Source organism: Thunnus albacares, chromosome 2 (genome assembly GCF_914725855.1).
Source record: "Thunnus albacares chromosome 2, fThuAlb1.1, whole genome shotgun sequence".
Lineage (NCBI taxonomy): Eukaryota > Metazoa > Chordata > Actinopteri > Scombriformes > Scombridae > Thunnus > Thunnus albacares.
In genome coordinates, this window is record NC_058107.1 from 33459763 (window position 1) to 33486494 (window position 26732).

Sequence of the window (26732 nt, forward strand, 5' to 3'; positions counted from 1 at the left end):
CGACAACCTGAGGCAGAGTGGAAGCTTCCATGTCCAGCATGATGGTGCCTTTCTCTATGCATGTCCGCAGTTCAAACAGGCTGTGTAAGGACAGCGTGGCCACGTGCGGTTTACTCCAGCGTTCACCACCTTTCTCTACCTTCTCCTCAAACTTGATCCACCTGGAGAGATGGAAAAAGGGAACATGTAAACATTTAATCAGTTTAGTATTAATATTTTCTATACCATCAACTTGGGTAAGCAATTATATGGGAATGCAATTCAGTACATCAATGAATGATGCACTAACCTACACATTGTGACCTGAGAGGACACCATTACAGGAACATATCAACATGCTAAGAACTCAACCTACAAATATAAATAATGAAATTTTAATAACTGAAGTTAATTCCTAAATCATAAAAAGCCTTTAATGAGTATGGAGTTACAAGCAGGATAGAAGATGATGTCAATTAAAAGCAACTAAACACCATTCAGATTAAATATGACTGAATGTATGTTTATATACATTTTGAGGCTTTGTAGCTGCATCACAAATCTAATAGCAACCACGACTATTTCACTGTACATAAATCATGTTAGATAATCAACAGTCTGAAAATAAAAAAAATGAGGATATCTAAAAAAAAAAAAAAAAAAAGAGAGATTATTGTTATGTGGGTAGAGATTAAGTGATTTTGGCACTGAGCTCTGAAAAAGTGGAAATAAAAAACATCCTGTCAATAGGAAATAAGTGATGTGTTAGAAGTATTTATATAAATTCAAGGTGATTTGGTTAAGTGAATGATAAAATTAAAATAGTTTATGTGCTACTTTTAAGTAATAATAGGCTGTCACTTTGTCACTCATTAAAGTGCCATCTAATACACACCTGGTAGACATGTGACAGGTGACAAAAGGTCATTGATGCTTTTTCAATTAGTGCTTCCAATTTGTAGGAATTTAATAGCATCATCATTTCTATTTTCTTCATGTATTTTTTTTTTTTTTTTTTAATCAATCACTCCCCCCTCCCATCTCTTCCTCAGAGTCAGAGGGGTGAGAAACTGAACTGGTACTGAGCAGTTGTTTCTATACCAGGATTTTATTTGGTCAGTTTGGCTGCCAAAATTGCACTTGGCAGACAGCCAGCACTACCCTGCACTTGTGAGATCTTTTATTCAGTTTGAATCCTAAGAGTGCTCTTGTTGAGACATTGCACCAGGTCTTAATCTCTGCAGTTATTTGCAGAATAATAAGTTTGACATTACCTATTCAAGGTTGATTTATTCAACCATTTGTAAGCAATACAGTATATAACAATTTAATTTCATTTTTACCTCAGAAATAGGGAACAGACAACACTTTTTAGGAGTAATCTGGAACCGCAGTCCTCTTTTAACCCTGCTGATCCTCTTGTATTCATTTCTGGTCCTTGTACTGTTTTACTGCGGTAATTCATTTGTGACCCAGTGTTGTTAGACCTGTCTGACTGTAATGATTTTTTTTTTCCTGGTGGGAAAATTGAGATTTGACCTTGGGTATTAAAGCCTTTTCTTGAATATTTTTTTTCCCCCCAAACACAACTTCTGATCTGATTTAGCTGATAAAAATCATCCCAGTTAGATAAAATGTTGGTCCATTTATGATGATTAAGTTTTTTTTTTTTTTTTTTTGCAGAGTGGTTAACATGACATGATCAGAAACGTTATTCCCAAGTTCACAATGTCAAATCCCATAATGCACTCTCATCTCATTTGTATTTTGACTGACACATATTTGGTCCAATCCAGGTTAAGAGAAGGTTCAGTCATGGCTGCCAGTGGGTTGGTTTCCGCACGACCGACATGTTTTTGTGTCGCACTTTGAAATTTTACATATTTATACAGATGAAGCCAATCTTTGATAATCCTTCACCAATCAAATATCAACAATCTCTGGAAAAATATAAAGAGGACTGTAAAAAGTTTAATATTTTCAACTCGACTGAAAACAGAGCTGAGCCTTTATAGCTTACTCGAGTTAAAGTAAAAACACTTTTAAAGTATACTGCGTGACTCTGACAGCAGTGTTCTTTAGTAGAGTTCCTCTGCAAATCATTCAACCAACAGTGAACCAAAATGTAACTTCTATCTTCAGTACAATTGGTCAGAGGTTAGAATAACAAATCAACTCATTTGGAGCCTCAAACAGCAGCCCAGGAATCCGGTTTCCCCCTGAGAGAGCTTCACTCATCCAACGCTAATGATGTATAAACAATCATCCCATCCTATCCCATCCCATCCCACTAGTGGGCCACACAGGAGAAACCTGTGAAACCCTGTGTGCTCGCTTTTTGCACTGCACTACCTCCAAATGCAATGCACGCAGAACGTTTGCTGATTTTATGCCGACAAATACCTGATGATGGCAAATGTTGGTTCGGTTTTTTTTGTGAAATCATTGAGGTCAACTGTTTGATGTAAAGTTTTAGAAAGTTTTTCACTTGTTTTCACAATTAAGTGCATTCACTCCTTTGAATAACTGAGTGAAAATCAATGAAAAAGGCCTCTAAGCATCTCTACAGCTGTAAAAAAAAAAAATCCAAAAGGTGTGAATACAGGAACTTGAGAGGAAGCCCAAAGACTGAGATTGAGGTTGTTACCTGGCCGTCTCCTTCCACTCCATCTCCTGTCCATCCACCGACAGCAGCTCATCCAACTCAGTGAAGAGTTGCGGGGGCGCCGGGCCGTCATCCTCCTCTCCGAGAATGAAACGGATCCTCTCGGCTGCTGGTGAGACTGTGGAGAGAGGAAAAATACTGCGGTTCATAGGCTGGCAATGCTGCCCGTTGGGCAAGGGTATGGGCACCAGCTTCCCCTCCTCAGCTGGACCTTTCCCGTTGACCTCAGGAGGAGGTGGAGGTGGTGGGATTTTCACTATGACCTCCTCTCCTTTCTCCTCCGTGTCCTCTTCTTTCTCCTCCATCTCCTCTTGGTTATTGTTGTTGTTGGACATCTTTAAAAAACTCAGTGACCCCCCTTTTACTCTCTAAATCAGCTGACCCAGGCTTTGCTCCTCAGATAGCAATCGGTAAGCAACACAAGCTCACCAGTGCAGGAGTCCCAGTGCAGCAGCTAGACCCTCATTAAAGTCCTTCTACTTGGGTGGAAGTGACAGCCACTCTCAGCTGCCTGCTCCAGCACTTTGTGAACCAGGTAGGAGGGGGCATATGGGGTTTAGGGGGTCCCCTCAGTGACAGTGTCCCAACAACTAGTCTGTTCTCCCTCCCGGCCCCCCCTTCGCTGTTCAAACAGGCCTTCCTCATTGGCCCTCCAGACTTGGCAAGCTGCCCCGGAGCCCCTCATTAACAATTAGGAAATGGTTCACAAACTGGCCTATTCTTTAGCAGAGGCTTGGCTTTCCTTCCTCTTGTCTTCTCATTTGAATATTTATAGAGCCAAACAAAAAAAAAGAGCCAAACAGAAATTTAACAGAATTGATATATAAATAATACTTTTCAGTGTTATTTAAACATGTTGCGAATGGCTGACACCATCATATTTTGTTCTAACAAGTGGAAAGTCTATTTGAACTTTGAATAAGAGCCCAAAAATAATGACTGCCCCCCTTTCATGAAAGCAGGCCCGAGCACGTAGAAATCTGTTCGCAAAGTTTATTGTCATCAGCAAACAACAACAACATAAGACCAGTGCACGGTGCACTATTAGAGCTACTGCTTGTTTACAGAAAAGACAAGATGAGTGAAATGATGGCATCTCTACTTAAAAAAAAAAAAACCTGACTGCTGCTGTGCGACAGTTGTAAATCCCTCCTCCTGTGTGCACATGCTGCACGATGGAGATCAATATGAAGTCAGATTTTCAAAGAGTGGGTCAAATAGAGTTTACTGCGCCTCCAACATTGTACACTTACACCAATTTCATTGCAGACAAAGCACAGGTGTAACCCACAGTGAGCCAGCATGCACAATACCAGGGTTGTAGAGGTAGAGCACCTAAATCAAACACCTGTGCCTTCTTGCTATAACATGTCAAAATGTCGGCCTTGAAAAAGGTCTAATGAGGCTAATGTCCCTGTCACAGGGACTTGCTGTGTCATGTCAGTCAGAAGGTTGCTGCATAATGTATTAGGCACCAGCTTCTGTGGGCCAAGTCTGAGTGGATGGAAACCAGTTCATTTATATTTGTCTGAGCAAGCAGAAATTAATCCCAGACAGAAACACCACTAATGTCTGAGGTTCAAAATGTGGCTCTAGACTTAACATGTAGAGAAATTAGTAAAGATGATTCTATGTAAATAAGTATTTGTAGTTTTTCATGATGATACTCAAATAACTGTACTTTAGCTTGAATTGAATTACATACTTTTTAAATGCTACGGCCTTGTGAGAACCTTTAGCAAGAGTTCATTTGGAACAGCCTGTAAAAAAGAATGTATTTTAGGAAATATGATAAATCTAATTTAATTTAATCCCTTCAATTAAGTATAATAATCATTTTGAGAATGCCTTCATTGAGCATTTTTGATAGAAGAATACAAAGAGGAGAATTTTATTGTGGCCCTGAGAGCTCAATGCACTGCAACTTAAGAAAACACGTGCAAACAGACAAAACATAAGCAAATTAAGAGAACATCGATTTGACAACACATGCGCAGCATTTAGAAAACACACTGCAAATACAGAAAACGCAACGGAAGTGTTTCCAGAGGACTTTTAAAGTGATGAACACGTTTAAACATGCTTGTTGTTGCCACGGTTTGTGACTCATGACGTTATTGAAGTCAGTCATCATCAGTGGTGTTGGAAAATGAACTGAAACGTTAAGTGTTTGTGGTTTATTTTAACACTGTGATCACATGTCCAAGCATGTTCATCACTTTTAAGTGTCCTCTGGAAACACTTCCGTTGTGTTTTCTGTAATGTGTTGTCTGTGTGTGTGTGTGTGTGTGTGTATATGAGTGTGTGTGTGTGTGTGTGTGTGTGCTCTGTATACTTCTATCATTGTGATGACATTTTTGGAGAGTGAGGACATTCTGTTTGGTGGTCAGGACATGGTTTTAGGGTTGCGGTTCAGGTTAAGGCATGTTGGCATGAACTTGACTGCATCATTTAGGGTCCTCACAAGTACAAACATGTATGTATGTGTGTGTGTGTGTGTGTGTGTGTGTGTGTGTGTGTGTGTGTGTGTGTGTGTGTGTGTGTGTGTGTGTGTGAGGGATAATAACAAAGTCTCCTGTTCTGATTACATAACAGCTCGCTAATGCTGTGCCACAAGAGTGTTGACTACAGTTATTGAATATATTTAAATTTGACCGCTTTTATTCCCCCAAAATGCAGTCATTCAATGTTTCCCTTTACTCTTAATCTCATCATTCTGAAAAACTATCATGGAGACAAAAACTCTGCATTCAAACCCAGAATAATAAAAAAAAGAGTTAGCAGCTCCAGCAGGATATGACAACCCACCTCTGCAAAGGTGAGAGGGGACAGAAGCCTAATATGAGCCAGAAGAATTCATTAACACATTATTGGAACATCAGTAAAATGTGCAAATCAAATTTCATTGCAGGCATTTGAGACTTGTTATGTAAAGTAGGTGTGAAAGTGAGAAGAGGAGAATGATAATTGAGGCTAACATGAGACTCTTTCTTTTCTCTGGGCTTCATCACATCACCCACCTCATTAGGTCATTCATTCATTCATTCATTCATTCATTCAGTCAGTCAGTCAGCTTTAAATGGCCCGACGGCTAATGAGGTGAAGTCTTGAAGTTTCCCTTTATTGCGTATTCTGCGGCACAATAACAACAACAGCAGGTACGAGCCAGACAAGCAGCTGTAAGATTACTAGGTGGAGGATTAACTGTCTGCTGGCACACATACACACACACACACACTCCCATACACATACACGCACACACACACATTCCCACAAGCTGCAACTAGCTTAAGTCACCCACAACCTGTTTAATAACACCTTGGGTGGAATAATTTACATGTGCGTTTCACACATTCAGCTGACGCTCTCATCCAGAGCGATTTACACTGATTACAGTAAACAGTTGAAACGAGCTTTTAAATACCTATATTTCCCAAATTACATGCAAACAATAGCAAGCAGTGCAAGGTTGGGGGGTCAAAGCCTCGGTTATGTACAGGAGGTTCACACACAGCACCTACTGCTGTGTCCTTTAAATGTGTCTATATTCAGTATATATTAGCGCAATGTTAAGAGCCGAGTAAACGTGTTATGTTTCCAAATATGTATGACTTTGTTTTAGGGCTGCAACTAATTATTTTTTTTATCAATTCATCTATTTTCTCTATTAATCAACTAGTTGTTATAAAACGTCAGAAAATGCTGAAAAATGTCAATCACTGTTTCCTGAATCCCAAGATGCAACCGAAAATGTTTTGTTTTGTCCCAAACAACAGAACCACGACCCAAAGATATCCAGTTTACTATCAGAGAAGATTAAAGAAACCAGACGATACCAGAGAATTTTGGCATTTTGGCTTTTTAAAAAAAAAAATCTAAATAATTGCCTGTTATTTGTCAATCAACTAATGATGACTGATGATTAATCCAGTGGTTCTCAAACTTTTTTACGTCAAAGACCTCTAAGCTGACACAAATTAGACCACGGACCCCCATTTGATAGGACTTTGTCCCAGGGTCCCCCCTCTGAAGATTGTTTTTAGCTTTTAGATGTTTTATTTCATGTTTTATTACAGTGTAAAGTGTATGAAAACCATGAAAAAAACAGTCATACATTCTATCATTGTGTTACTTATAGATGAAATTATATTAAAAATAAAGTATTCCCCTTTTCGCTGGGGACCCCCTGGAACCCCCTCAAGGACCCCTGGGGACCCCACTTTGAGAACCACTGGATTAATCAATTAATCAACTAATCATTGCAAGTCTACTTTCTTTTACTGTTGTCAAAGTGAGAGACAAGGCAACAATCCACAAATATTATTATTTTATTTCCTGGTGTTAAAATCAAGGTGAAGACACACTGGTGAAGGAAACTGATCCATTTAGCGATTAGCATAAACTAAGTTTGGCACAAGATGACACCCGAAGATGGAACCCATATCTTTCTGTACCTTTCTGCATGTTCAAACCATAGACTTTATATTTTAATTTCACTAATTATGAGCAGTAAGCGGAGGAAGGATGACATGGTAACATTTATGACATGGGACATTTAAATGATGTGTGATTTTGAAACTAAAATTGTAGAAAATGAAAATATCTTTGAATTCTCTGATGCTTCTTCTTGCACAGTCATCATCTAAAAACGTTTTTATTCAATATTATACATATCCAGGACAGATTTTCTAATTCTCCATGAGAAACTGATGCTGTCTATCCATGCTGTCCCGCTGGTAACAAGCACAGTGTTGGTGTCAATGCAATACTGTCCCACTCGAGCAGTTGCTAAGAGAAAGGTGGGGATGGGCGAGGAGGGTTGGAGGGGGTGAGACTCAGGGCAGAGTGAAAGCAAAGAGGGGTGAGAGCTAGCACGAAAGGAGGGATAGAAATGAAAATCCCATCGTTCAAACGCAATTTCAAAGCTCTGTGTGCTCTAGCCAAGAGCCATGGGCATACAAAGAGGACTTTGTCCCAGCAGCAGAGGCTCATGGGATAGGGGATGGAGGAAGAATGCCCGCTGCCCGGCAGAAAGCTTAGTGTGACTGCCACTAAAGGCCTGTTTAGTCCCACTCTTGACATGCATCCTACACAAATACCTTCCATCTCCTCTGACCTTTTTGAAAAACTCACAGCAAAGGGCAACATGGGATCTAATAGCAAGTTCATTGTTTCTGACTGTACATGCGATGATAATGCAACTCTGAGTGTAATTTCATTCAAATCAATGAGAGGATCGCTGAGAGTACAGGAAATGTTTTTTTTTTCATGCCACAAAGTCTGACATTCAGTATGCAGGGCAGCTAGCACACAGGCAGCGAACAGGGATTGGGTTGAATGCAGAGTGACACCCTGAGGGTGATTCATTGAGAGCACAGTATTTATACCCAGACCATCTAGCTCTGGTATTTTGTTGTGATAGCTGAGGTGAGCAAGTTCTGATGAGAATGTAACAAATACCAGCTGGGGGGGGGGGGGGACAACCTGGAATGAAATGACCACTGTGCTGTCTCCAGGTATAGTGAAGGTGCAACCACATTTTCTCTTGTAAAACAGCACAATGCAGCTCACCACAGTGTGAAGTTTATGCTTATCTACACAGTTCAAAAGGGGTCAATACATCCCATCTTCCATGAAGGCTCAGCAACATTACAAGCATTTTTGTGAATCATTCAATCCTTTGGCAATAAGATTGAATCAATTACAGTCTTAATTCTTCTCATTCATCATTTAACTTTTATTTTTCTTATCATATTACCACATTGTACAATATGATGCATTTTTCCAACCAGAGCAAAGGCAAGAATATAAGTGGATCTAAAAAAAAATAAATGCTAAATTATTGAGTAACTATGAACTTTAAAAAAAAAAGGCATGAAAGGGTTGAATATAAATGTGATTTGAGTACAACACTAAGCAGAAATGATAAATACCACTGTAGAGGGGTACCGAAAGAACAACAGAAGTCCCAAGATAGAGACCAGATGAACACCATACCTCACATAAAGTAAGGCGCTTATTTGATGTTCACATGTAATTTTAGGTAAAGTAGAGATAAATACTTATGAATGTAAAAAAAAAATCATTTACAACTGAACAAATACGGCAAATTCTTTGGGGTCCTGAGATCTAAATCGAAACAGAATGTACTGTAGATAAAAATAAGATAGAAACATCAATCAGTGAGTAGCCACTGTTTCAGATTCAGGTGTGAATGAGATGGACTTTGTGTCAGGTCATTTGGTTTTAGAGCCACTGAAGGGGAATTGATTTTCATTTTCTGCAAAGTTGTTTTAGTGCCTTTGGTATGTATACTGTCAACTAACATAAGTACTTTTTTATCTCAGTGTTTGTCTTATTTCAAGGAAGAATCAGCAGGGAAGAATCACTAGTGATCACCAGAACAGTGTTGAGTCTAATCAGAGAAAGTGTTCAGTGATACAAAATCAAAGCGTTAAATAACTGAAGAAAGTGAGTTTGGTAAATGAAAAGGGGGTCAGCACTGATTAATTTTCTAATTGCTGTCAGATAAGGGGATTATTTAACAGAAAAGGGGGGGGGGGGGGGGGGGGGTGGCACAAAGACTGTTTAAGGACCAAAATATTCCAATGAGTTCCTGACGGTTCTGCAAGGACAACTGTGAAATAGTATGAATGTAAACTGAGAAGAATCCAACAGAAGAAAACATTTTATCAGTAATGTTGAAAGTCATTCAGGAAAAACTAGGATATTACCAACTACACTACAGTAAAGTTAGATGAAACAGGCGGCTACTAAAAAGTAGGTTCAACAAAACATCCAGTTACACACCTCCTAACCTATTTCTGTATCTATGAATGTGCAGCCTAAAATCCTCTTGCATTTTGTTTGCTTCGTGGTCTGAAACGGGACTGTCTTTGTCTTAAAAACTGTTTATCTTGGACATCTTGTAGCAGAAAGGGAAGCAAAAACACTATCATACAAGAACAGAGGGGTAAAGTAAGGCTGTGGACATGAGGGGGTTGGAAACATTGTTGATCTAAATATCAGTCGAAAAGATTAACTCATCAGAATGACCAGAGAGACAAAGTCGAAGAAAAACGATGGCTTTTCAGGGGTTTAAGTGGTTTATCCAATCAATATCCAGGGACCTTTTCCTATTGATATAATTAATGTTTTTCCTACGACACTGAAGAATGTCTCAAACAGTCAGTTACTCTGTGCACAGGATAGTCTCACAATGTCCAATCTATATCCACACTGTTTACATGGCAGGAGAAAGGTTTTTACGAAACCTGCTAACACTTTGTGATCTTTGTGATATGAAAATCCTGTCAGGCCATGTGTACTGTAAAATACAATATCTGAAATATCTCTACAGTTTGTTATTATCGGAGAATATCTGGCACTGAGCAGAGCACTACTGTATCATTGGCTACGCTTATATGTGCCATTATGCCATTTACATGATTGCAAAGGTGTCGACTCCCTTTAATAATCCATGTAAACGGGATTATTAAAGGGAGTTGTCATATTATTAGTTTGACTATCTACAGAGAGTTGTGATGTTAAGTAGCTTTGTTTACTTCCTGTTATGTTCTGTTACTTTTAAGTCAATCGCACTATAATCAAATTATTAGTGTGCATGTAAATGTAGCAAATGCTTTCAAGGTAGAATATTGTTTGCTTTCAATGTAATAGATGCAAATGTTCAGGGACACAGATCGCTGCTGCCACATGAGAGCTGGGTAGCTCCAAAATGTCAACTTTTCAGGATGAAAAAACAGCCAAGTTTCCATCTTGACCTTTGCATTTATCTAATCAACTTTGAAAGTCTTCATACATCTAAAGATGGTGCTTTCAATTCTGAGAGGAACAGGTATCCGCCCAGTGGAGTAAAACATACAATTGGAGATGTATTCACACAAAACTGAATGCATCACAGCAGCTACAGCTTGCTCTCTCTCTCTTTGACTTTAGGGAATTCAACCCATTTGTGCAAGAACCAAGTTTCTAAGAATTTTTGTAATCCATTATGAGAGAGCTTTTAGCCTAATAAAGAAAAAAAGACTGCGCTCATCAAAATGAGCAGCTGTCAAATGGCCCCTTTCAGTGGACACACATGTAACCAGGAGGATGTATGCAGTTCCTGCAGCGTCCATCTGACCAAACAAGAGGATTTCAGTCCAGACAACACAGACGAGGGCCCTCCTCTGGGGGGTGACTATGTTTCCCAGAGAGAGTAACACAGAGGAGTGCAATGAATATCAGTTGGACATGAGGTATTCTGCATGCCTGTCAGTTTTTGCGTGCCTAACAGATGCCTGCAGATTCATTTCTCAAAGGCAGAGCTGCTCTAGAGTCACAAATCCCCAAAGACACAAATAAACTACCACTTTCTTTTAGTACAGGTTAGGTAATGGAAACCTGAATGTAAAAAAGGGACCTAAAAAAGGGAATTAAAAAAGTAAATGGCAAAGACTTCCTTTTAATGGCTTAGCTCACTAGCTTAGTTTCCCTTTTTCAGTTCATTCTACATCCTGCTAACTTTGGCTTTATGATATCAGCTTAATCTTCTTCTTCTTGCCTTTTTCACAAAACTGTTCACATCGTCATTAAGTGGTTTTACAAGTTTGAATCCCATATTTCTTACAAAAGCATCAATATATTATGCAACCCATGACATACTCTGCTTATTATCAACTATTTATCCAGTGTGTAGGTTACACGTGATATTTGTAACAAGGGTAAAGGGGGCTTTATGTTGTATGTGAATGTAAAGCCCTCTGACACACATCTGTGACATGGGAAGCTTCTTCTTCTTTGTCTCGACTAAAACTCCAATCTGTCCCAGCGCACCGCAGGTGGGCTCAGACCCACACTTGCCCTCCGTATGAGGGGTGTATTTTTCTTTTCAAAAGTTGTTTATATTTTTCTAGTGCTGCAAAAGAAAGAAAATAGCCCACTTTACTGAGGATTTGCTGCTTATGGTCAGAGATGTGTACATGCACCGCAGTGGTTTCTCTTTATTTTTATCTTATAAAATAAACCTTACACTTATATCCTGCTAGGCTTGGCAGTGCAACGCTGACCTATGGAACTAGTAAATAACTATAAATAACTTGGACTTGTGGCGGCAGTATGGTTAATGATTCATATCAAATGGAAAGTAAAATGTACAAAAGTCTGTTTACATACAATAAAATAAATGAACCATTGACTGTACAACAATAACAAACGTACTGTGTGCTTCTCTGTTTGTGTTGCTATGCCATTTTACTGCGCACTTCATTAACACCTTAATTCCATGACAGAATTTTACGTAACACCAACAGCGTTTTCACTATTTTACCCACATGAACCAGCAGAGCACCGCAGTGTTGACTGTTAACAAAACGTCAATGCTCACAATCTCCTGCCAACATAGTCGCATTTTTCCATGAATGGAGAATTAGCAATGTTACTGTAAACTTACTGAGGTGTGTAGGGTTTGGTTTTTTTTTCTTCTTAGGAATGAAGGACGGTTATCTTACTCTTTGACACATATTTTCTTATGTAATGGAATGTCAGCAGGTAAAAATGAAACAAACCGAGTAATTTCGATGTATATTTAAAGACATGATTAGATTGGATTGGAAGGGGAAATCAGTAATGGCATAAATGAAGGAGTAAAATTAAATTTACTTCATTTTGTCACACATCTACACACTGATTGTCCTAAATGTCTACTTATGCATCATTTGAGTCTCCATTTTCCACTTGTTTCTCCAACTATGACTGAAATATGGACAAGATATTTGGCTGAGTTGGAAATTATCTTTTGTGATTATCTTATATACAGTATATATCTTTTGGTTTGGTGCATTTGTCATGATTAATGGAGTGTACATCTAGAGCTGACAGCAAATGGAAGAAACAATAAAGCTGACATTTATTGATTAATCTTATCTTACACATTAAAATATCAATTATCAATCTCTATGAAGGCACTTGACGTATGAAAGCCCCAAACAGAGAGGTTGGACTTTGCAATCATGTATCCACCAGCACAATTAAACAATAAAAAAAAACAAACTACCAAACACTCCTTGACAACGTTGTCTGGCCTTTGATCCATTTAATCTCCAAATACAGGTGGCAGTTTCAAAAAAAGGTTAATCTTGTTAAATCAAGTGTGAGCGAATCAACCCGCAGGGCTGAAGAGTAACTGCAATGCTGTTTATACACAACACATTGGAATATTTACCCCTCTAAAACGCAAACCTTGATGGCTCCATGAACACGACTCATTAGCTTCGGCGACTATAACTCTGCATCCCTGCGAGGTCAGTCCAAAGGCTCAACAGCCAGAAAGTTTGGTTCAACTCAGTAGTAAAAGCATTTTGATATCAGGAAAAAGAAATTTAGAAAATGTCTGTATAACTGTGTGCTATCAGGAACCATCTTTAGACAAAGCAGCATTAACAGGACACAAAGATCAAGTAGTGGTAAAGAAAACTATTTCATCTAAACTACTGTGTTGGTGTAATATCATTCCAGTGGTTCCCAAGCTGGGGATAAGGGCTGCGAGGGTTGCAAAAAAACAAGTTAGGAAAAGGAAGAACAAATTCTGCTATACAAAATGACAGTATGTTAAAGCTGTAACTATAAAAATGAAGCAATCTGAGAAACAGTCTTCACTCACTCACTGGTTGAACTGCTGCAACTTGTGACAAGGGGTCACAGCTAGCCATCACTTGGCTGTAAAGGGTCACAAGCCAGAGAGGTTGGTGACCACCGCATCACATGTCGAGTCACAGCAGGACTAAAATCTAGTACGATTCATAGGAAATTCAAACAGGAAAAACCCAGAAGATGACGCTGTTCTGAATGTATGAATCATAGATACAACAACGTCAATAATCACTCTTTCGGGTACTTTGGAAGTTTATTACAGACCACATTACACCACACATAGTTTAATAGTGCCAGATTCTCACTGGCTGCAAATCATTAAAACCGAATTTCTGCAAAATATGCAACACCGACGTCAGTGGCAGCGACCAGATGGGCTGGATGTAATCTATTCTCTCATTGGATTTATGTCCTGAAGAAAATCCCCCACATCAAGAGATGTGTACACATTGTAAAATCTGGTTCTGGTGTATTTTGATCTACTTGTCACATCATGTGCATGTGTAAGATTACATAATTCTCTAGAAATGACAGTGGCCTGCCTCATTATTGGATTTGACAAAAAGCAAGGACATTTTAAGCCTTACTTACAGAAGACTGGTGTTACAGATGGGCCTCATGTAATCAGAACTTCCTATCCTTTGTTTTTCCCTGAAATTACTGCATGTTCAATTTGCGTGTGATCAGTGTTATCATCAGCCGATCAGAAAACGTCTGTCCTCGCCAAAATTTAGACATAAATCAGTGGTTCCCAATGTTTTCGGCTTGCAACCACCCCTCGTCTTACGTCGCGTGTCTATGAGAAGTGAGTAGTACGACCGAAGAGTGATGTTCATTTCTCAGATTGTTTTATTTCAATAGTTTTAGAGGCTTCAACTGTAGGAACAAGAAGGCAAATTCACAATTTAAAATAAACCCAATCCCTGCTGTCATTACAAAGCACTTGATGTCCACACATTCGATTAATGCAAATAGGACTTCAGTCTTCACACCTTTAACTTGAACAAGGCAGAGAGAAAAAATGCTGACACGACTAAGAGTTGGGTTTACACTTAAACTCGTATCTTAAGTCGCAGTCACCCAGCATAACCTTTCCCAGCTCCCTTTCATTCGCATGCTTCCCTTGAACTGACCGGACCTATTTGTCCCGAGCATCCGCACATTGTAGCTGCGCCTGCGGGCACATCGCACTTTAGACTCCATGGGATGAAAGAAGCTCCAGCCAACCAAGAACGCATGCACTAACACATATAGATGCTAACACACCCGCACATAAACAGAGACGGATACACTTATGTCTGTAAGCAAGGACGAACGCACAGGAAAACACATACACATACACTCACACACTGTACTGAAGAGACTCATATAAGCAGCTAGTACAAATGTATCAGAGTAGCCATTACTTAAACTGAAAATTCACTCTGCTCTGTCGAAACAGACTCATCACCCAGGAGGACACACACACAGCTATTTCTGGCCACTAAGTGGACTCAGCAACTTCTTTGGGGTCGCAGGCAGTTACAGAGGTTTTTTTTTTTTTTCTAGAAAAGAGAGCGGCCTTCAGTGAAGACAGACATGAACCTTAATCAGCCTTGACATGGAGTCCATCAAAACTTACTGAGAGGTTTGAGGATGCTGTTGCTGGCCTCATCATTGTTTTCTGCGTCCGACTTGTCAGAGGTGGTCTCCGTCAACCTCTCCTTTCTGTCCTTGTGGCTGGTTCTCCGACGGTGACGCCTCCGACGTCGATAGCTCTTGGGCACCCGCACGCCAATGTAAATGGTGTGGTGACCTGCAAAACAGGAGAAGAGGAGGATGAACTCTGTAGCACATGTGTCACTAAACATCTTGTTAATTTCATGCTGCTGTGCTGCAAATTATAAAAACAAATTTAGAAGCATTAACCTTCAGAAAAATTATGACGGGACCACTCAGTGCTGCAGAACGACAACAATCAACCTCAATGTTACAACGTTACCCTTGCTACCTAATCTTGACCACTTGCAGGGAACATTCTCACGTGGCCCACAACAGATCCGAGACAGCGTAGCGGAGCAGGGTTATAGAGGTTGCAGTACACTGTCAAAACAAATATTTGAACTGAAAAAAGAAGTAGCACGTAGAAGTGGAGACGCCATGACTGCTTACATGACTACATCCCTGTTCTGCATGTTGGCACGATACCAATAGGATGTGCAGTTTTACATGTAGTCAGATGGTTTTAGAGTCAATAACGACACAGACCAGACTGTTTGTTGATAACATTCCAGTGAGATGGACATGGATTTCATGCCAACGTGCTATATGGCGATGAAATGCTGAACATGGTATGTTTGTGGGCATTTATTCTCAACTACCTCGCTTAACTTAGGTCTACTGTTGGTGGGGATTTCCTGGTGGAATTTAATCCACTCATACCTGAGTGTAACTTTGTGTTTGTTTGGTTTTCATGGAGTATTGCATCACATCCCAAACACACTTTTTTTTTTTTTACAGCAACTGGGTAGAAAATGCAAGTATATAAAACACACAAAACTAATACAAGATGTTTAAATTCATATCAATACCAATTAAAAGTCATAAAAATTATGTATTTTTAACCAAGTGCATACATCTGCTGTTTTTATTTTCTTGTCTCTGTGTTTGTATTTTTTTTAAACTAAGGGTTGAAAGCTTCCAAATTTAAATTGCCTTACCAAGTGATAATTTATAGCTTGTTTGATAGTCCTTGTACATGCAAGTTTACTGTTTGGAGACTTAAAATAGAAGAGGAAGAGCAAAGAGATGTACGAGCTTGGAACTAAATGTCCTTTGGTCTGGGTGTGCTTCAAGTTTTTCTCATTCCTTGTGGGCAGTAGCTCTGTCTCAGTTGGTAAGCTCATCTTCCCTAAACACAACCACAGCTGTTGATTTGGCAGGAGAAAGGCAAACGTGTCATCTTAAACATTAAGAGAAGGATATGAATTGTCCTCCCTGAGTATTTCTGCCTCAAAAACACTGCAGTATTTAGTGGAGGCTGGAGGTTTTACTGAAGAACATATTGTTGGCTTTGGTCTCAAGCACCCCCATCCTTTAAAAAGGTGAGCTTCCTCTGCAGTTTTCATGTAAGGAATCAGGATTGCCCAGTGATGCTTTTAAGCAAAGTATCACCATAATGCTTTCTATACAAATGTGTTATTGTAGAGGTTTTTATCCTACGTGTGACATTGGTACAAAGTGGCCAATGTGGGAGTAAGGCTGACACTTGTTGTTTGTTTTAATGTCTTCCTGTATTTTATATAAAACAATCTTATCAGTCTCACACATACCTGCATAATTCTCTCTTTTACAGCTAACTGACTCCCAAAAAGCTGACATAAAACCTACAACCGTGACCACATTTTTTGGCACTATGAATTTCTCTTTTCTTAGCTGAGATGGATTATAAAAAGCAACCTTTCAGAGTAAAAAAAAAAAAAAAATTCAAAAGTCCTGCTGAAACAAAAGGCTCTGTGCGATCGGTTTCAAACGTCGCCTTCTGGAGCAGATCGGGCAACGCTGAGCCAAGCACTGCACATGACCCAACCAGGAAGTGACTGAACCCCTCAAAGGAACAAACAATGATCTCTCTTGAAGCACAACAGCATTCATTATTCACTTGTATCACAATGCCCTGTGTTTTAGGGGTTCATCTAAAATTCACTGACACCAACGTTTCAGCATACCTAGCAAACACTGAGCATAGGAGACAAAGAAGATGGTTTGAACATTGTCACCTAAAACCAGAAGGGATAAATAAATCAAAAAGAAAGAGAGAGACAGAAAGACAGGAAAAACAAGCCAGACAAAAACAAAGATGGAGGAGCTCTCCAGAAAACAGACAGACAGACAGACAGACAATGGGAGACAGAACCAGCATCACCCACACCAGAGCTGCTGTCCACGAGGCTTTTGGTTCAACAAAGAGGGCACCTGCCTCATGTTTATGTGATAACATAAAAACACAAGATCAATCGTACACAGCTGAAGCACTGACGGCATCCCCTGTCAAAAAGGAAAAAAAAACAAAAAACAGAATTCATCTGGAAGACCGCAGCACATTAAACTTGTGTCAGACTCGTAAATCTAATAACAAGAGATGTTAAAGCCTTTATGAATGTTGTGCAGTGCTTTTTCCAAGTCAATGCAGACTGTTTTTTTTTCTATAAGTAATGTTTTCAAGGCTGATAATGACATTTCTGTATTTAAACAGCCAGTAGCCTTTAATATCTGTAATTTATGTTCATGAAAGATTACAACATTTAAACATTACAAATGTCAGGAGCATGGTAAATAAAAAGCCTCATTTGTCATCATGTGACACCAAACGAGCGATGTTAAATATGTGTGTTTATCGGTCTGCATTGTTTATGATGCTGTCTGTACACATGTCATCAATTCAAGTGAATGTGCCACTTTGTGTGCCAAACTGAAATAGAGTAGAAACTGCTCCCTCCTCACTCACTCGCCCACTGTGCCAGCTGGGTTTTTGGAGCGCACCCAGTGATAAAGGTGTACGTTAACAGGTGCAAGAAAGCTAAAAGGGGAAGCCGTGTAGTGTAGTGAGGAATTAATTCAAAAAACCTTTACTTAAATGTCAATCAACTGCATAACATTTTTAAAGATTTACAGACTGAAATGGTTAATTTTACTCATCATTTCAGAGGAAGGCTGATATTTCCCTAATACACACATCAAATATGCTGCAACCTACTTAATACGTGGAAATATTAGTACTGAAAGCTAAATCTGATATGTGCTGCTTCATCATTTGAATCCATGTTGTTTTTTTGTACCAAAGGCACCAGAAAACCGTTGTCATCAATAGCTGTGGTTGAAGATTGAAGATTTCTGGTAGGCTAATATGTTCTGGCATTTACACATGCCAATGCGAGACTGGGTGCTGAGTAAAAACCGGGGAGAGACTCAGCAACCAGACATTTCTCCACTACGAGTGGCTGAGATTGTCACTACGATGAGAATAGCTGGTCCGTCTTAAGTGAACCGGTCAGGTTAGGCTAACCCATTGTCGCTAACTTCAGGGCTAACCCCCCTTTCACTTTAATCAGCAGGTGGCAAGCAAGAAACGGGAACTTGGCTCGGGTCTTGAGGAGTTGTAGCATTTTTTCACTGACAAATAGTCTAAACTGTGTACACACACTGCACTGCTATGTTCACAGCTGCTAAATTCATTCTCCCTGTCAAACACAAGCTCTCTCTCTCTCTCTCTCTCTCTCTCTCTATCTCTCTCTACCGTCACGTCACCTAATGTTACCCCCATGTGGGGCAAACATGAGCAGAAAGCATATATTTATTCCAACCAGAGAGAAACAATCGGATTAAGTGTTTACATGGTTATTAGACGGTAATATTTTCCTATTAAAGTTTTACACTACTGCTCTCAGTCTCTTCCGATTGAGGTGGTTACATGAGGCATTTTTATTCTGATTGGGCTATTATTCCAATTATTAGTGGAATATTAGGGTCCATGTAAACATAGCCAATGTCATTTTAACTGTAGATGAATACATTAGTGAGTTCTCTCTCTTTTTCTTCTAATGCAAAGAGTAATACATTTTAAACAAAACCAAGTAGCGCATGTTATGGAATAAAAATAGCATACATAATTCGTTAATTGTGTTACATTTTTACTATCATGCTTGTTTATTTAGTAACAAAAGTAAACTGAAGAAGCAATCAAGATTCACCAGACAGCAAGTGGGCATTACAACAAGAGCCAGAAGCAGATGGCTGCACAGGGACAATGAAAGAAAACAGAGACATAAACAGACAGAAAGAACTAGAGAGGACGGAGCTATTAGAGCTGATAGATGAGCAGTAAAGCGGAGCGTGAAGACATTTGCACAAGCTGAAGGACAACAAGAAAGAAGGTGAGAGTGATGGAGGAGAGGGAATAAAAAATAGTCGAGTCAAGGAGCTGGACAGAAAGATTTGCACACTGCCAGAGCAGCTTTGTGAAACGACTTCCTCTTCTTTTTCTGTGTGGAAGAAGAACTTCTTTTGGAGCTGCCCATGAGCGTGGACTGAATTAAATTAAATCCTTGTGTTTTCTGGGAGGTTTGTTTAGCTCACTAGATTTCTGAGTAGAGGCAACGCCACCACCAGTTTCCCCAGTAACCCCGTCACTGGGGCTTGCCCAGACCAGCGGGGGGGATGGCAACACGCCACAAAGCACTGACAGCATGCTAATACTGAATAGCCTTAAAAATATATAAATTATCCCTCTTCCTATCCACTGATGACTCAACTATACCAGCCTTTATCTGCAATAACTCTAAAGTTTGAACTACATTATGGTGCAGTAACTCAAACAAAAGATACTAAAGGAATACAAACACATTTGGCATCAATCTCTTATCATTAAACATGCATTGCTTCGACCTGAGGACCATTAATGTGCATGCATCCCATGCTACCTCCTAATGGGAATTATTACTGTAATATTGTCATATACTATAAGGAGCAGGCACACAATATTTGGTTTGACCTCATATGATTAATTGTTCAAAAGATTAAAAAAATCTATCTTAAGCTTTAACAGTGTGTGACGCAGAGTTCACATCCCAATATTTTGCTGGCTAATCTGTGCCTGATAAAAGATAATTTGGCTACTGGTTCGCAGCACCTCTTCCAGAGCTTTATCTTGTACAATGTGAGAAATGTCAAGCCACCTCAACCCCTTTTTTGTTCTTTTTATCAGTCGGTCTTTAAGTCGGCCTGTCGGCTGTGAGCGTGCAGCAGGGAGAGACTGAGCTCTCCAAAAAAAGAGATTTAACCAGCAGACAAGGACACGTAAACACAGCTGAGACGCTGGTTACGCACAGGAAGTCAGAGAGATTGAAGCAGGGTTCAAGCTGAGGTGACACCTGACAAAATGTTGACCTCCAGAATGAGGGACCCTGCTGTGCAAATTCCAGCTTTGACTCTTTTATGCTAATCATGTGTACAGCTAAGTGACTGACACTTCTATGCAGCACAAAAATCAATTAGCAGATGTTTTTAAACTTGTTTAACCAGTGTACTATCACAGTGTACATCAATTCTGCATCATTTTTGTCCAAGTTGCATTTTTGTTCCATGTAAGTTTAAGTGCAGATTGATTTGAAAAGTCATTATGCATTATTACTCCATAATAATGTAACTTGTTACATAACTTAAGTTTCAACAGTCTGCTAATTGATTGTCATACTGTATAGAAATGAACAGAAACAAAAGCTGCCTCTAAAATGATATATAAAGAAGATCGTACTCTACAGCATGCATTTGAAAATTTTTGGCACAAATGTAAAATACATAATTTGTAGAAAAAGAGCTCAAATTTAAAAGTTAAGTTATTTCAGGGAGCACGCCGGCAGCAGAATGGTTACTGCACATTGCATAACCACAATGTCCCTGGTTCAATTCCAGCCACCCTTGTTGCATGTCATACCCATCTCTCTCCCCTTGTTTCCTGTCTGCCTCTTCACTGCCCACTATCCAATAGAGGCATAAATGCCAAAAAAAACAAAACAAATTCAAGTTATTAAGCCTATAGATCTACTGTTCTGTGTGAAGCCTACATTATACATTATATAATTAGTATGACTTTCTTTTCCATCGTCACTTTATAGCCTATATTGCTCTCTGGAAGTCTGCAGAGTCTCCACTTGAGGCTCCTGGGTTTTTTAGTTAAGTCATTAGAAAAGACCAAATTTGTCCTTGTTTTGTCTTCTAAAATCACCAACAACAAAAGGACTGGTGCCGAAACCATTTAGAGTACTTCCACAAAAACACTCACAACAAAACATGAGGTTCTTGGATGGTTAAACTGGCTCCTTGCCAGGAAATTGGAGTGGCGTGTTGCTGATTCTAAGGAAATTTGATTGAAATACTAAAGCAACCACAAAAAGAGACCATTCTACCCGCCTTATCTGATTGTGTTATTAATTAAGAGGGATTTCGGCATAATTATTTATCCACTAGCTTCACTTGACTTTGAAATCTGCCTCAAATTAAATTTTATAGTGGTAGTGTCTGCAGTTCAACTGTCTTCTCTGATTGCATGAATACATGTCAAAACCTGCTGAGAGAATACAGTTATAATATAATAAATGACAAATAATCAATAGGCACATGTTTAAGACATTTCAGCATACAGGAAGTTTTTTTTCTGTTTGTTGTCCTGTAGGTCTTTGATGAGATTAGTGAGGTAAACACAGGTTCACTTGCTCCGTGTTCTACATCGTTCTCATGCCAGAGTTCACCTACAGGAAGTGCGTGAAGTTTGGCAGTCGCCTAAAGGCTAAATGACGCCCTTCTTATTTCTCTCAATGACTCCTCTCACTTTGAAAAAGTAGACAAAGACAGAGTTGCTCAAGGAAAAAAAAATTGGGGAAAAAAGTGACTTCTGAAGAACTTCTGAAGAATTTCTGAGGTTTTAAGAAAAAATGTTAAATAAAAGAATCAAATCTTTGAGAAATATTCAAAACATAGAGCTTTAAGTTTCATGAAAATGATGTTTCTATGACCCTGCACAGTCTACATCACATTGCATGTAAAATAAAACACTTTATCAATCCAATGCAGATAATTTAAAGTGTACGAGAACAGATAAACTTACCTTCTACCTCCTCCTCGTCACAGATGTGCTTGACCAAGGACGCCCCTCGGTCCAAAACCGCCTCATCCTCCATCCTGTAGTAGTAAAAGAGGAAGAAAGACTGCTCACACTTTTCCTCCAGCGACAACGTGGAGCCATAGTTCCTAGGCTCATTCACCTGCAGTAAGTTCGGACTGGGGCTCAGTCTGGTGCTGCTGGTGGCGCTCATCTCCACCCATTAAAGACTCATTGACAGACACCCTGCCTGACTACCTCAAAGCTTCAAAGATTTGCTTTTCAGTGAATAAACTATCCTCAAATGAATGAATGTGGGTCGTCCTTCAGGAGGGCAAAGTGCGCAGCCAATAGGTACGGTGTAATGGATTTAATCTGGCAGAGGGATGTGAGGGAGAGGACAGGAAGTCTTTACTAATTGAGTGTGATGGGCCAGAGTGACTGGTGGCAGTCATGCGCAAAAAAAAAAAAAAAAAAACGCCCGACTGACTGAGACTTGAACCCATCGAAATCTGGATCCGTCTCTTCTGTCTCCGCTCCAACCCTTAGATGTCTAAACAAGGTGTTGCGTTTAATTACTCAAGGAATAAAAAGACATCTGAAAACATATCACTTATGTTGTGTCTAATCAGTCCCACGCCCACACACATTACAAAGCCTCTCCATCTGGTCGGTAATGCTTGCCAGCCCCCCCCTCTCCACCGCCCTCCACCTAAGAAACAAGTGGGGCATCACATGTCTTTCTACTCATCCGCCCTTACAGGATTACGTCGGCTTTACTTAAGTGACAACACAGATACAAGCCCGTAACAGGCCGGCACATTGGAACCTCCGCTCCTCTCCGAGACGACTCCACGCACGCTTGTCCTCACCTCAAACGGGCCGTGATGTTTCCTGACAAACATCGACGTGAAAAAACAATTTAAAAAATGTGTCATTCCTGCTGCTTCTGTAGCTGTAATAGAAGTTTTATTTGTTTGTTTAAGTGGTGAGGGGCGATACAGTCTTCTCAGTCCGCTATGTGACAGAGTGACTGTCACAAAAAAATCTATTTTACATAAACAGAGGCTTTAGATATTTACATTAAACACATCTTTATATTAACACATACTCTCAGGATGAGCAGTGTTGAGAGAGAGCTCTCTGTTGACGGAGACAATCATTTAGGACCCTCCTGTAATCCACCAACACACAGACACACGTAATACCGGGAATACTTAATCCCTGGGTTTTAGTCTAATGGGATCTCAAACAAATTGGTTTGTTTTGTAAAATAATAGCTATAACATTGTTTTGTTAATGAATTCATTGTAAAGGGCTCATCATTGTTTTAAAATACTTTTTTTTAATCATATAAAATGAACTTTGAATGAGTTTGATTTGGCCAAAGTGCATCAGAGATGTCTCAGTAAGGGGTTTTTTTTAATGAATTTAATTTAATTGATTATTATTAATATCAATATTATCATTTGTAGAAGAACTGATGTAATATTATTTTCAAGTGTTGATTGGAGATTCACTTTTTTCTCATGAGGTGGTCGATTAATGTTGTTAGTGTATCCAGTAATCCCTTGAACTGATTGAACTCATTAATACTTTCAATCATTTTCACCGCTAACTTAATCCATTCTAGGTCAAAGTGGACTGGACAGCGTGCGCCGAGGAAACTGTCGGGGAGATACCCCGGACACAGTGGTCTCAGATGTCAAAGGTCAGAGACAGAACAGCATACTTCCAGCTGGTCAGGATTCAGCGTCCTGCTCAAGGACGTTTCAAGCATGAGAAGACACTCTGCGCTCACTGCATCGTGACACATGACGTTCATGTCACATATACGAACAGATCCGGTTCGTTATTATCTATTTTGAGTGGTTACAGGAAGAAAAAACAGTGTAAAACCAAGTCTAATCCTGCCACTGACAAATCATCTGTTATTTTAACTCTCAGACTTTAATTTAAAGTCATTTTAATACTTAGTGATGATCAGCCACCTCATGGCAACATCAGCTCTGAGTGGACAACTCTCCAATCAACACTTAACTCTAGAATACCTCCTGTGTTAAGTGCTTCAGCTGTGAAACTCACAAACTAATTATTCTATAAATAAAACAGTTTTTATCATTTGAGATCATATTGATGCTACCAGTATGTTCTAGTGCTTTGTTACTGGGCCTCAAAGTGTTTTTCTCTTAAATTAAACATGTATATGTATATTTCTAGTCATTCATAAAGGTAAATAAAAATATGACAGAATATCACCTTTAGATTCTGGATTTAGATTCCTACTAAAAATGAACACATTACATCTAGATTTAGATTGGCTGTTTCATCATTTAAAGGCAACTGTGGGCTCTGGATTAACTTGTAAAGTTGAGATTTAAAACAACATCATGATTCAGCCATAGTTAAAATCTGGGGTCTTTTATCTCTGGATTTCACCAGCTTCCCCACTAATACTGGCGGTCCTACTCCCTCCATTGCCACCTATGGACAACCACGGATATGACAGGCTAAACTCCACTCAGCCTGAGGTGACAGCCCACACGTGCCTGCAGCTATGCAGCATTTCTCTGCTCGTATTGTCAGAGCAGGAAAAGACAATAACATGCTTTTGTAAACTTATTTAGCGAGAAAGAAACATTTAACGTTCTAGCTTTGCATCTGATGTGAGGCTGAAAAAAATAAATCCACTATTAGATACTTAAATGTTGTTAAATATCAACAATTTTATGATGTTATGTCATCTTGCACGCTTTCCCTTGACCTGCTTTGTCTGTTTCTACAAGTGATTTCCTACAAAACGTAGGGGGAAGAGAAGTGCTGAGAGTGCATCTTGGTCTGAACTTCTCTTTTTTTCCCCTAGAATGGTTTTTGTGGTTTTGAAATGCTACCAAAAATGATGAGCTTTGGACTTTAAGATTATATTGTAATCAACAAAAGTAATATCAGTTAGGGAATATAATAAACACTTTACAGGATTTAGAATTGCAAAATGAAAGATAAGCTACGATGAGTGAATGATTAACTGATTACTCTACCTGATGTTATAGTAATGATGCATCAAAAGCAGCGGGCTAAGGAGGAGGAATACAAATACTGTGACAATGCAAAACGTTTGAATGCTTCTTTACTGTGTAGTCTGCTGATATTGACTTGTAGCAGAAGGAGAATGTGTTATCCTAAAATGATGGTGACATTTGCTGTAGCTCTTTTAAACGCCACTAAACCGCATGCACTGGGATTAATTCAATTTCATTCGAGTTCACAACCGAATCAAAGTTAAGGCAACTGGTGAATTGAGCATTTATACAACATAACTGCTCCTAATCTTACATTGTTGGAAGACAGCTGCTGTTATACAGTTTTGTTTTGTTTTTTTTTTACCGGGGATGCGATGAGTAAGCCGCCAGATTGTCTTGACAAAAACAAGCAGCCGCACAAAACATCTGTTCAAAAGCATTTTATGTCACAAAATGCAAAAGAGCGTTAACTTAATGCGCTCCTTCTAGCTATAATCAGGCATTTTGTTTCAAGAGACTACAATGTAGACAGAACAGGACTTGTTTAGCACTTTGTCCTAAAGTTAAAGGGACTTAATTTGAAGTTTGGAAATGACTGTGTTTTGCTCGTGATGTGTGGTTCCACCTGTCCCTTTTATGTTATAGATCACTAAAACATTTTCTGCTATCAAGGAAATAATTCAGTGTGATGTTCTGGCATTTAGCTAGTTGCCAGCAGGAATGCAAATTACACATCCAACACCTGTGCTTTTAAAAGTGTAAAAGTACTTACTAGTAAGTGTTTTCTCTTTGAATCGACATTCTAAGTCATGTTATGTGTATTGGTGATCAATAGCTAAACTGTCACACAACCCTACTATGAGCTGTACAAGTAATCAAAGTTTGACAAGCTGTTACTTTGCACTCATGATTGTACATTAGCTGCTATCTGTCAGTCACTTCACAGATAACGTATCAGTCTTCATGTCCTTGTAGAACCTACAGTAATCTGCATATAGCCTACATTCACTATCTGTCTGGAGAGGAGAGTGTGTTCTCTGTACCCAAGCTGATGCAACTGACAACTGTGTGTCCTAACCATGGAAACATCGACTAGCCTCGAGGCATCCAGACTTTGTTATGGTACACAGTATCTGCAGTAATCATCACATGAGATATGAATAAATGTTCCCCCCGGTGTATGTATCTTGTATCCTGTACTCCAATCAAGTTTGCAAAGTTAGATCCCTCGTGCGGTGACGACAAAATGGCATTGGATATCGGATGTCTCTGAAATTCAAAAGGCTTTTGCCACGTAATAAAAAGGATATCTACAGTTTTTGTTAAATGATAGCGATACGGGACATTAACCCAGTATCACCCTAACAGTAGTTTTCAGTGTGCGCAAGGTTGAAATTCAAGGCTTTGTTTCTTGGTAATTGTCAGACAAACCACACCAAAACCACTGCTTACACTAGATGAATAGGGGTCATATGGGGAACAAAATGCAGGGTTCAATAAGGATTTCACGCCCTGGAATAATGGTTGACTTCAGGATTCAGCATTATTTGGGTAACAAAAGATTTTAAAATTCCCATCAACAGCCTGTTCTGTGAATATCAAAATGAGAAAAGTAAGTCACGAGCACACAGGCTGCAGATCAGTGTGTGAATTCTAACTCTTGCTTGTGCATTTCTTTAGCACTGACTGGCGCTAAATTTATATAATGGCTTTCTGACAAGACCAGTAATGCCAAGTCACCATGATACAGTGTCACCTGAGCTGTGACTGACCTTTAAAG

At 39.3% G+C, this 26732-nt stretch overlaps 1 protein-coding gene and 1 long non-coding RNA gene across 4 annotated transcripts in view; one reads left to right on the forward strand and one right to left on the reverse strand.

Moving 5' to 3' along the window:
• Window positions 1-26732, reverse strand: part of slc4a4a (solute carrier family 4 member 4a) — a 72129-nt gene that overhangs the window by 43615 nt on the left and 1782 nt on the right. For all 3 annotated transcript variants that reach the window (XM_044331531.1, XM_044331524.1, XM_044331516.1), the window contains exons 3-6: window positions 21939-22012; window positions 14919-15092; window positions 2627-2762; window positions 1-161 (exon numbers count right to left, since the gene is read on the reverse strand). In XM_044331531.1, coding sequence (XP_044187466.1) covers window positions 1-161; window positions 2627-2762; window positions 14919-15092; window positions 21939-22012 — 545 coding nt within the window. The remainder of the gene's footprint in view (window positions 162-2626; window positions 2763-14918; window positions 15093-21938; window positions 22013-26732) is intronic.
• On the forward strand, window positions 104-26732 carry LOC122967166. Its single transcript, XR_006398545.1, has 3 exons — window positions 104-186; window positions 18120-18172; window positions 23566-26732. It is a non-coding gene; the product is annotated as an uncharacterized LOC122967166 (long non-coding RNA).